Source organism: Protopterus annectens, chromosome 3.part0, assembly GCF_019279795.1.
Source record: "Protopterus annectens isolate FY-2018-M chromosome 3.part0, PAN1.0, whole genome shotgun sequence".
NCBI lineage: Eukaryota > Metazoa > Chordata > Ceratodontiformes > Protopteridae > Protopterus > Protopterus annectens.
Window position 1 is genome coordinate 1,950,044,296 of NC_056731.1, and position 15,368 is coordinate 1,950,059,663.

Here is a 15,368-nt window from a genome sequence, read left to right on the forward strand (position 1 = left end):
TAGGGATAAACTCATTTAACCCTTTTCCTTTTGTTGCTTGTACAATAGTTATCCATTTTATCTCAACACATTCAGTGTGGGTCTTAATATCAACCCAAGTTAAGTTTGCAAACTTCTAGAACCATAAATTTAAACCAATCGTTAGTTCCAGCATAACTGAAATGTTTAGAAAGAGCATTTTTCTCATCACATCTATTTATGCTATAAAGATGTTCCCTAATACGGTCCCTAAGACAGTGATTCGTCTTGTCAATGTAAAAAGCTTTACAGATCTCACAAGAACCACAATACACTAAGCTAAAAGTGCCCCAATTGGCATAAAGATTGATGTTAAAAACGCAACTGGTGTCTGGATGTACAAACTGGTCATCTGTTTGTAATAGAGCTTTGTAACACAGCATCTTTTTTATATATATGTATACTATATCACAAATAAAACTAGTGTCATTACAGTAAGTTAAACTCATCCTTTTTGGATGTCACTGTGGTGAAAATCTTAGTAGGCTTGGAGACTAAGATGGATAATAAACCTTCTAAAATCAATAGTGTTATGCATGCTCTTAGCATTCATCCCAAGCATGTAAGAAGGAATGTCCTGAGGGGACAATTTTTTAGAACGGCACGTCTCCATACAAGAGACAGTGATATGCACTCATCATTTGACAAGCTAACTACTAACTTTTCAGATAGAGGCTATAGTGACATTGAGATCACTATTGGGCAGAATGACACGATCTCTCTAAGAGATACTCGGACTAGACCATTCTTTGGAAATTATACTGATTCTGTCACAAGTAATGACTGTCAGTCAGCTCACCCAGCACAGATGAGTTTAACTTACTCTAATGACACTAGTTTTATTTGTGATATAGTCAAGCATCGGCGAGTACTCATGTCTGACAATAGATGCAAAGATCTATTAGGAAATATCCCCTTTTTTACTTTAAGAATAGTCTGTCTCAAAAAAAAAAAAAAAAAAAAAAAAAAAAAGATGCTGTGTTACAAACCTCTATTACAAACAAATGAGAATACTAAAGTGCGCAGAGTAGGCACTTTTCCTTATCACTGTAGTGTGCAGTGCTATGTTAAAACACATGACCAGTTTGTATATCCAGACACCGATCGTGTTTTTAATTTCAATCTTTATACTAATTGTGGCACTTGTAACTTGTTGTATTGTGCCTCTTGTGAGATCTGTAAAGCTTTTTACATTGGCAAGATGAATTGCTGTCTTAGGGACCATATTAGGGAACATCTTTATAGCATAAACAGATGTGATGAGAAAAATGCTCTCTTTAAACATGTCAATTATGCTAGAACTAACCATTGGTTTAAATTTATGGTTCGAGAAGTTTGCAAACTTAACTTAAGAGGGGGTGATATTAAGACCCACAATGAATGTGTTGAGATAAAATGGGTAACTATTCTACAAGCAACGAAAGGAAAAAGGTTAAATGAGTTTATCCCTATTAAACCTTTATTAAAGTCACGCGACTTGAAACATCAAAATATATATATAAAGACACCTATATTGTACTTTGAATTAGATCTGATGAAGTACCTACTTGTGGCTTGAAAGCGCTCCTCTAGTTTTTATTTATTTTATTTTTTGTGCATATGTGCTTGTTTATTAAAGTGGTTTTATGCACCTCTGCCAACCAGTTTTTTTATACTGATTTGCTACTTCATATATTGGCTGCTCGGCTTGTTTTTTCATTTGCACATAGTTAAGATCCCAAGGAGGAGGAAATGGTTTCCTGGAGGGTCTTAAATGTAGGGCGCCTTTAAGAAAAAGCTTAACTTCTAACCTGGAAGCTAATGGTGGAGTTAAAGGCAAACAGGCAGACAAAGTAGAACAATAGACTAAGGAGTAGGAAAGACCACTGTTGAGCAACTCACACAGGTAAGAAACTACCAAGGGAATATCTGCACGAAAGGGATCTTCTCTTTCTCTGGCACCAAATGGAAAATCTTCTCCACTTGGAAATGTAAGATTTTCTCATATTGGGTTTCCTGGCCTCAGAGCCTCCAGCAAAACCCATAGCACGTCCTTGGAAAATAGGTGCCTGAAAGGGATCAAAAGTTGATCTCCCATAAGGGTAGCTGTAGAGTTGACACGTGGGGGTGAATCAATGATCCCTTGCCCTGAATAAGCAGGTTCGTCCAGTGAGGTAACTTGCAGTGATGACCCTTGGCTAACTGCAGAAGCGGGAACCAGTGCTGTCTTGGTCAAAAGGGGATCACCAGCAAGATTTTGGGTTTCCCCTGTAGAATTTTCAACAGGACTTCCTGAATTAAGGGGAAGGGGGGAATGCATAGAGAAAAATCCCCTTCCATAAGGAGGATAGAGCATCAATCTTCCATACATGAGGGGGAGGGACTCTTGCACAAGAGAGGAAGTTGTCTCTTCATAGGGAAGGCAAAAATGTCCCGTTCTGGAGTACCCCACCAGTGAACTAGATCCAGGAACACACCTCTGTGAAGCATCCACTCATGAGATTGTGTCAAAGATCTGCTTAATGCACCTGCCACTGAGTTGTGAACCGAGAGGAGGTACACAGCATTTAGAGTCACTTTGTATTGAGTATCCCAATTCCCAAGCCTTGATGGCAGGTGCCAGATAAGTTATGATTTTGTGCCCTCCTGCTTGTGCCCTCCTGCTTGTTTATATACCAAAGGACCATGGTATTGTCTGTGACAATCTTGAGAGGCCCAGGCTGAAATAGTGTGTGGAACATCTGTAGACCTAGAAGTAGAGCCTTCATTTCCCAAATGTTGATATGTTCTTTCCTTTGAGAAGGGGACGAAAGACCCTGAACTTTCCTGGAAGCAAAAGTTGCTCCACAACCCAAGTCTGAGGTGTCTGTGAAGAGTTGCTGAACTGGTTGAGGTATCTGAGGAAGTACACCAGGGTTCTGACTGCCTTGCTGCATCCACCAATGTAAATTGTTTCAGACAGGGGAGAAGGGGAATCAAAGCATCTAAGGGATGAGCATGCTGGGACCAAATTGTCTTTAGAAATCACTGGAACTTCATGTGTAGCTTTGCAAAGGACACCATAGAAATAGTGGAGGCCATGAACCCCAGAGGAAGAAGAGCCTCCATGAAGGTATTGAGTTAAGTTACTTTCTCCACAGAAAGAAAAAACATCAAAACTGTGCAGAACCTGTACCCCAGGAATATAAGATCTTGACTTGGTGAAAGGGATGATTTTTTTAAATTTATTGAGAAACCCAAGGCCAGCAGAAAGGGAATAGCCATGTTCAGATGTTAACAAGTCTGGACTGCTGGCCAAAAACAGCTGATCGTCCAAGTTTGGGTAGACTTGTAGGCCCTTTAGCCTTAAGTAGGCAACAGCTGGGGCCAGGCACCTTGTGAATATCCTTGCAGCAGTAGAAATGCCAAAGGGTAAGGCAATAAATTGAAAGTGCAAGGAACCCACAGAAAAATGCAAAAAATTCCTGAAGAGAGGATTAATAGGGATATGCCACTAAGCATCCTTGAGATCCAGGGAAGCTAAAAAGGCTTGAGGCGGGACCAGGGAAAGGAGAGCAGGCAGGGATAGCATTCTGAAAGAAGCCGCCACCAGGAAAGTGATTAATACGGAAAGATCTAACATAGGCCTCCAAGGACCATCTTTCCTTGGAACTAGAAACATCCTGGAGTACAATCCCTTCCCCAGGTGGTCTGAAAGGACAGACTGGATGCTGCCTTGATGGGAAAGTTGAACAAGAATCGAAGGAAACAGATGTTGCTGACTGGGGGAGGGGGGTTGAGGTATTCCCTGAAAGGGAGGGAGAGTCTCCCAAGTCATAATGTATCCGCTTCAGATAACTGAAATCGCCCAGGAGCCCCGAGTGATTTCCATCCAAGCAGAAAGGGAAAGAGGCAAAAAGACAAAGGGGTATGACTTGTGAGAGGGGGGAGAGCATCACAGAGGACTTTGGGCTGAAAGAACTGCTGAGAAGGGGCAACAGCAGCAGAATTAACAGTCTTAGCCTGTGGATGTCTCCTGGAAGGCTTATGAGGCCTAGATCCAGAAGGAGCAGAAGTGGAGGAGCAAGCAGGTTTTCTGACAAAATGATTCTTGGCAGGAAAGTTGCTATGAAATTTTGGAACTAGAGAAACAACCAAGTGTTTCAAATCCTGAAGCTCTTTACATTTTTCCTGCAGTGACTAATGCTGCAGCTGCTTTGCCAAACAGAGAGGAATTATCCACAGCAGCTTCAAACAATTTTGCCTTTATGTCATCAGGAAGTGCCAGGAGACATAACCAGGAATGCCTTCTAAGAAGAGACGCAGAAGCTGCTGCTCTGGAAGAGCCCTCAAATGTATCATAACTACACTTGATTGAGTGTCTAGCTACTTGAGCAGAGGCTGATAAAAGTGAAAGAGCCAATGATTTAGCCTCTGATTCAGGCAATGGGGAAAGAGCCTGGGTAGCCTGAATGAGCAAGGGCAAATCATACCTAGACATGTGCATTTGATCATTTAGAGCCCTGATAGCCAAGGTGGAATAGGTATAGATCCTTGTTACCCAGTCTTTCCAAAATTTTATTTCACTTATCAGAAGGAAGCAGTTAGGTTGAGGGAGACAACCGTGAAGACTTATCTGAAGTAATGGAAACCACAGCTGGGACAGCTGAGGGGCACTTAAAAAGAAACTTGCAATCCTCAAGGACCTTACAGAAGGAATCAAGTCTTTTAGGGGCAGGGGGCTTTTGGTTCTCTAAATAAAGATTCAAGGTCGATAGACAACCACGCAATGTTTTAGGAACAAAGGCATTGACAAATTGAGCAGGCCTGGTGGTTGTGATTAAGCCCAAAGCAAAACAAGCAAAGGTTGTGACTATCTTTATGTGGAATTTGCCTTCCACACCTGCACTTGCCCTTTTTGGATGACATTATCAAAAACAAAAGGCAGTAGCAATAAATTAAATCCCCTATGGGGTACTTATCTGAAGCTGGAAGATGACACCAACGGTCTCCAATGGCAGACTGATTGTACAAAGTCAACCTTTCCAAACGGTGGTGAAAAAGTTCTGAAGATTGTACGTGCGGATGTCCCTTTAATGGCTGATAGTGTGCATCTTCCTGAGACGTCCCACGTACAGGTAGTGGCTCTAAGCTTTTGTACACTGGCCAGATGTCAGGTTGATGGGCAAAATACAACCCATATGTAAACACTATAACAATGAATAGGACAACATCCCTTTTTACCTTTAAGAGGTGGGCGAGTCTGTCTATGAACAAAGGCGGTCTTAGGAGGATACTTCCCTCTGGAATTTGGTGATACGGAAGACATAAATATGAGTTCATGCAAGGCCTTACCCTTATTTAGATGGACTTGAGACAGCAGCTGTCCCAAAAAGATTTTTGTTTTCCAGAGGGGCAGCCAAAGGTTTGGCTTTAATATAATCACTTAAAGCCTGAAGACATACCCAAGAATAATGCCTTACCACTGAACCAAAGGCAGCAGCACAAAAAGAGACATTAGCTGCATCATAGCTGCATTTGTCGAGTAACAGGCAACCTGACAGGTGAACCCTATCAGAATCAGGAAGGTTAGACATCAGCTTAGTTACCTGGCAAAGAGCAGCTAGAATACATTGGTCACTGGGTCCGGTAATTAGCCTGAAAAGACAAGGTGGCAGCAGTATACACTTTCTTATTCAACTTTTCCATAGCACAACTTGTCCTTATATGAAGGAAGGAGCTTAGCAGATGCAACACCTTATGTTTATTAGAGAAGACTGAAACCACAGAAGGATCAGCAGAAAGGCATTTATATAAAAAACTTGCAATCATCAGGCACCCTGTAGAACCTATCAGGTTTTAAGAGGGCTGAAAGCTCAGAATCAGGAGCAAGTGAGGCATTAGAAAAGATGTCCAAGAGGGCTGCCATAACAGGTGGCACAGCAGATGGCTTGGGAGATTCCCTTTGTAGAAGTTCACAGTACCTCTTTTGTATGTCAGATACCTGGGAACAATCCCAATTAAAATACTCCATCATGCAGCCCTCAGGACAGGTGGACTCTGCCATAGCACCTTCAGCCAACAGCTTAAGTTTTGGTTCTCAACAAAAACTGTTACATGGGGTCTTGGGCACAAATGCTTGACAGATAAAGAGTACTGCATAAACTCATGGAAAGCACCCAGGTGAAAATGACACTGACTGTGACACACTTTATGGGCATCTGTCTCCGATACTGACATTTCACTTCCTGGATGACACGAACACAAATGCCAGACAAAATTGAAAACAGGAGAGAAGACACCTAAATGGGGCACTTCTATGAAAACAGCTCGATGACCAGCACAGAAGAAGAAAATTCAGACGGACATTTGATAATGGCATTCAGACTAGCAGCAAAGAAGTTCTGACTGTTTGTGGCCATACATCACCTTTATGCCCTAAGCTCATGCATGGGGAGCACACATGATGTATAGCGACTAACACCTAAAGGCTTTGATATACTTGCCCAACACTGGGATATATCCTTGACAGGAGATCCCTTATGTAAAGAATACTGCAACAGTGATATGGAAGGACATCCATTGTTACTTGGGCCAAAAGGGAGTCACCGCCACTACACCTTGGGAGTTCTTTTGGATCTTTAGAAGAAACCTGGACATCAGTGAAAATGGTAGAAAACAATACAGGATCACTGCCATCCATGGGAATGAGAAAACATCTATCTTCCAGGCCTGTTTTTCTTCAACTCTATTTTGAAAGGAGGCAAACAGATCTATCTGAGGTGCTCTCCACAGATGGATCAATTCCTAGAAGACTTCCAGGCATAGTTTCCATTTGAGAAGATCTATCCTGGTCCTGTACAGCTTTGTCTGCTATAATGTTCTACTCTGATGAAATGTAAAAAGCTTGAAGAGTCAAAACTGAGTGAGTAGTTTTACTACCTTCCAGCTGAACATGGGAAATCTTCACAGAGGGTAAGATCTAGTACCTTGTTTGCTTATATACCACATCACTGTGGAAGAGTTTGTAATAACTTGCAGAGGATCCCAGAGACCACATATGATTTAAGGCTTCCCTTTGACATTTATGAGCTTCCGTCTGCCCTGCTTGTCCCACAGATGTTGTACTTTCACTCCTTTTAGTAAAGCTACTGTGATAGAGAAAGGAAGAAGAATGGGAGACTTTGGTTAAGAGAAAAATGATTCACCCACCATAGTAATTTCCTTCACTTTTTCAAATTCCAGTGCTGGGGTTTGTAAGAAGGATGTTGATAGTGAAACCAGACTAACCTGAAGTATCACTGAATTTTTCCTCTTGTGCACCCAGAGGATCATGATACTTGTACTGGCCATAAAATCTAGAATATTGAAATATTCCTGGCAGATGTCAGAAACTGGTTGGAAAAGCTCAGGAAGTCTATGTATAGTTCTACTTCATCCTGAGGAAGAAAAACCCTTCCTAGGTAAGTATCCAAATGACATTCCAGAAAAGCAATTCTGTAGGAAGAAATGTGGGTTGACTGGCTAGGCTTAAAATGGCACACTGGGGCAGTTAGCCTAGAACTAACCTATGAAATTAAAATTTCTGTAAGTTCACTTGAAACCCTGAACTGAGGAATCTCTTGACATAGAGAATCCTGACAATTTGAAAGAGTCAGCAAATATAAGACAAGGACTAACATATGGAAAGATGTGAATGCCTTGAAGTCTGCATTTTGCTATCGCTAGAGCCAGACACTTTGAAAATACAACTTGTGCAATACACAGCACTTTAAACATAAGACAGGTGCAGAAAATCTTAAGAAACAACTACATTCTCTGCAAAGTAATGCGTGATAAGCATCTTTTAAGTCTAACACTATCATGAAAATGAGAAAGGTATGAGTGGTAAAAAGGTTTAAAAGGGACAGTATTTTGGACTTTGGAACCTTGACAGGGATTGAGAAAGAGGTCTAGAACTGGTCTTCTAAATTCCATCTTTCTTTGGTAACAGAAAAATCCCTGAATAAAATCTCTGCCTCTTTGACAGAGGGCACAAGCTCTATAACCCCCAGAGAGAAGCTGCGCTTCAAAAACTGGAGGCAACACGGAAGTGTGGTTTACAAGATGAGGAGGAATCCCATGAAAGGGAGAGGAAAGGACCCCAACTGGCATCTGTACCCCTGCTGAATGATTCTTGGGACCCATTTGTCTGAGATAATCTGATGCAACTGGAGCAAACTAAATGCCTAGACAGACTGACAGATTGGTGGGGCTTGAATGAGCATGTAGTCTGACTTTTTGGATTGTTTTTGGTTCTGTGACACTTCCCATTTCTTCTTTAAACCTAGTCACTTTTTTTTAAAAAATTCTATTTGAACTTTGCTAACACTGTTATTGCTTCTTGAAAAAGGGATCTGAATCAAAAAGAAAGCTTTTCCTGAACTTAGAAAAGGAGGGTCAAACGTTAGATAATCTTTTGAATCAATTTCCCTTTCATCAAATCTTTTAAGGACCTCAGCGGCAGAAATGCCAAACAGAACTTTAAGGGAAGAATTTAAAATCTCAGCTTTAACATCTTATGGGAAGTGTTGAGAATGAAACTACTTATGTGCTCTCATAACTGAACCAGTAGCAAAAAAAAAAAAGTTATGCACTCATTATAATGTTACATCTGTGTTGTCCATTTTCAAGCAACTAACAGGTCTCAGCTCCGACTCAGCTGCTTCTCCCAGATCCAAACCGTTGAGCTCTTCCCTTTACAAATAATGCCCTGCCAGCCTAACATACCTCAGATTGAGTTTAAGAAGACAATGGATAACACCTTAAGAGAACTTAAAAAGGTATATACACTAAGGAAAAGAACTGAAGCTCAAACAAGGAACACTAGTTCCCAAACTGATAACCCTTAGGCTTCTCCAGAAGCAAATAAAGGGGGTTAAGGAGGGCAGGAAGATGAGGAAGAATGAAAATGGATAATACAGATGTAAAGTTACGGTGAGTACATAACTTTTATCTGATGATGTCATTTTCATTCATTCCTCAACCGACGGCACACAGCCCCCAGCTAGATGAACTCTGGGTGCTCTTCATGGAAGGATATTTCAGAGTACTGCACAGCCAAAGGCAGCTCTGTTCCTAGAAATTAAATCCAATTTGTAAAGGAGCAATAAAAGCCTAAACACTGGAACGAGTTTAAATGTCATCCATGGAAGCTCTTGACCAAAAAGCTGAGGGTAAAGCCACAGACCTGGTAAAATGAGCTTTAGGAGGCTTAGGCAAGGACAACCCTCTTATTACAGACAAAAGAGATGCAATCAGTTAACCATTTAGCCAGAGTAGCTTTAGAAACTGGATTGTTCAATCTGTTAGGTGAGAAGGATACAAAAAGCTAGATAGCCTTCCAGAAATCTTCAGCTTGATAAAGATAAAACCAAAGTAGTCCATGCACATCCAAAAGATGGAGCATGCACTCTCCAACACTTGAAATACTTAGAAGGAAAACTGGGAGATTATTGACCTGGTTGATATTGGACTCAGAAACTACCTTAGGCAGATTGGTTGGGCCATAAGGAAATCCCGACTTTGTGGAACACCAGGTAAGGGGGGTTTGGAGTACACAGCCTGGAGTTCAGATGCTCATCCAGCTGATGTAATAGCAACTAGAAAAATGTTTTTTCATGACAAAAACTTAAGGTCTGACCTGGCTGAAGGTTCAAAGGGGCCTTGAGTCAGAGCTTGAAGCAAGATAGTTAAATCCAAGGAGCAGCTTTACGCGAGGTCTAAGCAAAGTTCCTCTGAGAAAACCTTTGCATAATTTAGTAGAAGCTAAGGAAAAATTATTTTCACCTAGATGGAAGTCTGAAATGGCAGCCAACAGGACCTTAACAGTAGGAAAAAGTACAGTTTTGTACCTACCATAAATGTAGATGTTCGAGGATCCACATTGCTGCAGTCCTAACTATTGGGTAGTCCGCTGTCCAGTCGGCCCGAATACCAAAGTATATGGCTGACGTTGGTCAGGGCGCATTAGACTAACGTCAGTACGTCAGGGTACTAATGCGCATGACCGACGTCATATCCTCAGTCTTTTCTTGCCCCAGATGTCAGAAGACCCTGAAAAGATAAGGCCAAAAACCAAAAACTCCCAACATACCTGCACCAAAATATATAAATATATACAAAATATACAAAATTAGCAGAATATAACCTCACCTACACAACCACCCCTAAATACAGAGGGGAAGGAGGGAGGGTAAATTGGACTGCAGCAATGTGGATCCTCGAACATCTAAATTTATGGTAGGTACAAAACTGTACTATGTTCTTCACTCCACATTGCTGCAGTCCTAACTATTGGGTAGAATCCCAAAGCAGAGGTAAGGGAGGCTGGCAAATCATAAGGAAGCAGGAACTGACAACATGCCCTGCAAAATAGCTGTGGCAAAACCAGCCCTAGACTTAGAGTAGAGAGGAAGGTGATAATGCTTAGAGAAAGTATGCACTGAACTCCAAGTAGCTGCCTCCAAAATATCCTTAGTTGCCACCCCCCTCAGAAATGCTGTTGAAGTGGCAGTAGCCCTAGTGGAATGAGGCCTAATCCCAGCTGGAATCTCCTTGCCATGATGGGAATAACAAAATGTAATGCAACACCCAATCCATCTAGAAATAGTTTGTTTTGACACAGGCTTGCCCTGAGAACTCAAAGCAAAAGAAACAAACAACTGCTGAGACTGCCTAAAATCCTTAGTCCTGCTCAAATAATAACGCAATTGCCTGTGTACATCTAAAGTGTGCAAAATCTTTTCCCTTTATTTTGGGGATCTGCATAAAACGTAGGCAAATGAATAGTTTGGTTTAAAGCCACACTAGAAACCACTTTAGGCATAAAGGAAGGATTAGTACGTAATGATACCCTATCCTTATGAAAAATCAAAAGGCTCAACCGCCATAAGGGCCTGTAACTCAGAAACCCTCCTTGCAGAAGTAATGGCCAACAAAAAAGCAGTCTTCCATGACAAGTATTTCAGTTCAGCAGTAGCTGCAGGCTCAAAAGGTTGTAGAGTAAGTTTCTCCAACACAAAATTGAGATCCCAAGCAGGAGTAGGAGCTCTAATGGGGGTCTTATATTCTTTGCCCCTCTAAGAAATTGCTTGAACAAAGGATGTGAAAACAATGGTGGGTCACAATCATAGTGAGCTGAAATTGCTGCAGCATGAATCTTAATGGAAGAGAAAGACAAACCTTTGTCTAATAACTCAGTAAGATATTGAAGAGCCACACTCAAATTAGGCTCGAAATCTCCAAATTCTTTGCTGCAGTCCAAAATAAAAATCTCTTCCATTTTTCTGCGTACACTTTCCTTGTACTAGGTCTTCTGGCTTCCATAATCACATTTAAAACTTGTTGAGGAAGTTGAGACCTGCTGTCTTTCAAAACAGAATATGCCAGGCTGTTAGATGAAGAGAGTGAAGCTTGACATTGAGCAGACGACCGTCCTTCTGAGACAACAGATGTGGAATCAAGGGTAAAGGCCATGGAGGCTTCTTTACCAGACTCCTCAGTAATGGGTACCAGTGCTGCCGAGGCCAATCTGGAGCTATTAAAATCATCCTTGGCTTGTCTTGTCTGACCTTTAGAAGCACCTTTGGAAGAAGAGGCAGAGGTGGAAGCATACACATGAAGATTTTTCCAACTGAAAGAAAGAGCATCCACTTTCCAAGCTGTGTGATGAAACCTCTTTGTGCAAAACTTTGGCAGCTGGTGGTTTAGTGGAGAAGCGAACAGATCTATGTCTGGAGTTCCCCAGGACACTGTCAACTTTGAAATACATGAAGATCCAGTTTCCACTCGTGGGGATCCATGATTTGTCTGCTTAACACATCTGCTAAGGAGTTCTGTGCTCCCGGCAGAAACCTTGCCTGAAGAGTTAGTTGCAAGCTGAGCGCAGTCTCCCATAAAATCATTGCTTGCCTGCACAATGGGTAAGAATGTGTTCCCCTTGTTTGTTGATGTACCACATGACAGTTGTGTTGTCTGTTAGAATCAACACCTGCCCTGGAAGAAGTAACTCCTTGAAAGCCATTAATGCAAACTGGACTGCTAACATCTCCTTCATGTTGATATGTAGATGCTGTAGTCTGGCAGGCCACTTGTCTTGTATCCACTTTCCATTTAGATGAGCTCCCAAGCAATGTCTGAGGCATCTGTCGTTAGAATTTGACTCGCCTCTGGCCGGGTCACAGAGAGTCCCTTGTTTAGGTGACATTCCTGAGCCCACCACAAAAATTCCTTTTGAATGCAAGGTATTATTTGAATGACAGTGTCCAAATCCTGGCAGTGCTGTGTCCATACATTTTTGAGATACCATTGTAGCTTCCTCATATGCAGTTTGGCATTGGGAAGCACCAGAATACAAGATGCCATGAACCCTAAGGCTTGAAGGACTGTCCTTGCAGTCAGCCCGGACTGAAGAGATAGTTGATGGAAGTAACTGGAAAGATTCTTTTGTTTGTCCGGGGTTAAAAAGGCCATCTGGGCTGCTGTATTCAGTCTCACACCCAGAAAGCACATGTCTTGAGAGGGTACTAGACTGGACTTTATTTCGCTCACAGAATACCCTAGGCATCTTAGCACTGCTATGACATATTCCAAATGCTGTAGAAGGACTTCCTTTTCTTGAGCCAGAATCAGGCAATCGTCCAAGTAAGGATAGATTTGAATTCCTTTTAGCCTGAAGTAAGCTATCACTGGAGCCAGAACCTTTGTGAATACTCTGGGCAGTAGATAAGCCAAAGGGCAATGCAGAGAACTGATAATGAGAATTTCCAGCTCGAAAACGCAGATACTTTCTGCAACTTAGTCTTATAGGCACATGAAGGTAAGCTTCCTTGAGATCTAAAGTTACCATCCAGTGATCTTTGCCCAGCAGAGGTAAAAGCTGTTGTAACGTCAACATTTTGAACTTGGGAATGTCCAGATAAGTGTTGAGGATAGATAAATCCAAAATTGGTCTCCACGTGTTCCCCTTCTTCGGTACTAGGAACAGGCGAGAATAAAATCCTAGGCCCCTTTCTGGCACAGGAACCGCTGAATGGCCCCTATTTGTAGTAACTGAGAAATTTGCTTGCGAGCCTCTTGTCTTTGTAGAGGAGGAATGTCTGGCATGCCTTTGAGAGGAGGCAAGGTATGGAAATAAAACCTGTAACCGTGGTGAATGATATCCAGAACCCATCTGTCTTGGGTAATTAAATCCCAATTTTCTTTGAAAAGAGACAGTCTTCCTCCCAACGGTGCTGCCAGGCGAGAATGAACTGGCAGCTGAAAAGGCAGGTCATTGGGTCTGCTTACGAAAGGACTGACCCCTGCCCTCACCAGAAGTCTGAGCAGGGGAACTCCCTGTCCTAGGCCTAAAAGAACCCTGAGCTCTGCCCCTACCACGTCTAGACCTACCCCTAGACTGGGAATCATAAGCAGGATAAGTCCATCCCTTAGCAGGCCAATTTCTACTAAACTGGAGGCTGCACCTGCAAAAATCTTTAACAGTTTGCATAGACTTAGCCTTGTCCTCCATTTTCTTCAAAACTGCTTCTACAGGCGAACCAAACAACACATCAGACTGCAAGGGAGCATCCAAAATCCGTGTCTTAACATGCTCAGCTAAATTCTGATCTCTCAACCAGGCGTGCCTACGAAGAACAGAACCAGTGGCAGCCACCCTGGAGGAGGCCTGCACAGCATCAAAACCACATTGCAAGGAATGTTTACCCACCTGTTCAGACACATGAACTAAATCCTGCAACTCTTTACACTCAATACCTTCCGCCAGAGCATCCACCTTAGATTTCAACTGTGAAAGAAGATAATTCTGATATTTTAACATGTGAAACTGACAATTCAACGCCCTCATGGCTAAAGTGGAAGAAGTATACACTTTCTTTCCCCATCTATCCAAAGCCCTTGCCTCTTTATCAGGAGGGACAGGATTTTTAACAACTGAGGCCTTCACACCTTTAGGCCCCTGAGAGACAGTTTCCGGGTCTGCCCTAGGACTCTTAAAAGATACTTATGAGCTTCAGGCACCCTATAATACCTATCCGGTTTAACTGGGGCAGGAGGCAAAGAATCTGGATTCAGGAAGCCTCTGCAAAACATCTTCCACCACATTCAAAACAGGAGGTATAGCTAAAGGCCTATGCTGGGGTAAAACAAAAATTCCCTAAGCCTTTTCCTGGAATCAGAGAAATCTTGACCTTCCCATTTAAAATGCTCCCTCATGGAATGCAGAGTCTCTGAAAATGAAAAATCCTCAGGAGGGGAAGCTGAAGGAGTAGAATCATCCACATCAGAATCAGAATAAGGAGGGTACTCCTGCAAGTCTTCAGCCAAGACTCAGAAGCCTCCGAGCATTGCTCAAAACTCTCAAACTCAGGTTCCACCCTAGGCCTCTTATCAGGAGGGGCACAGAACCCCTTATCATAGTAATCAAATCCTCTGCCATTTTAAGCATATGTTTCTTAGGCAAAGACCCTGAAGCACTAGGAGAAACCCCACTGAAGCAAAACTCGGCCTGCCCTCAAAGAAGTCTTGGAAACAGAAGGGAGGCTCTGACCACCTTAGGAAGAGAGGGAAGAACAGCCACCTGAGAAGCCCCTCAGCCTGGCCTACTTCCTGAGAGGATACATCCTGTAACAGTAAAGTCTCTCCCTGAGACTCCAAAGAAACACCTGGCAAAACCTCCGGCTCCACTGAGCCCTCTAAAGAACCGACGTCTGGGACTGTCGGTTCTTCCACTCTAGGCTTTGCTGTTTTGTCCTTGCGCTTTTTAGTCGAAGCCGGCGGAGCAACCGACGGCATTTTATAATTACAACGCTTCCCAAACACTAACCTGGCACAGTCTAACCTTCTCTTAATAGTGCGTTTGTTAAATCTAGCACAAGAGCGGCATCCAACAACGCCGTGCTCAGGCCCTAAACAAGGTATACACAAAGTATGGTAATCCCTATGAGGTATCTGTTTCCCACAAGAAATACAGTTATTCACTTTTTCTGACATCCGGTTAAATACTGAGGCAAGAAAAACCAAAATATTCCCAACGGGTACTTAGCCAACTTTGATTCGGTCTGAAACTCTGGCTTCAGAAACTTTCAGAACGCCAACCTGCACTCGCAAAATTGCTTCTGCATCGGACCATGCGGCAAAAAAGACTGAGGATATGACGTCGGTCATGCGCATTAGTACCCTGACGTACTGACGTCAGTCTAATGCGCCCTGACCGACGTCAGCCATATACTTTGGTATTCGGGCGGACTGGACAGCGGACTACCCAATAGTTAGGACTGCAGCAATGTGGAGTGAAGAACATCTAGCTCCTTCATTGAAAATTGAAGGTAAAAAGTCAAGTACAGCTGGTA

The 15,368-nt window shown here is 42.5% G+C and overlaps 1 protein-coding gene across 1 annotated transcript in view; it reads right to left on the reverse strand.

Moving 5' to 3' along the window:
- Nucleotides 1–15,368, reverse strand: part of SETD2 (SET domain containing 2, histone lysine methyltransferase) — a 3,532,865-nt gene that overhangs the window by 1,857,348 nt on the left and 1,660,149 nt on the right. Inside the window, exon 12 of the mRNA XM_044066027.1 lies at nt 5,009–5,017. Within this exon, the coding sequence (XP_043921962.1) occupies nt 5,009–5,017 (9 nt within the window). The remainder of the gene's footprint in view (nt 1–5,008; nt 5,018–15,368) is intronic.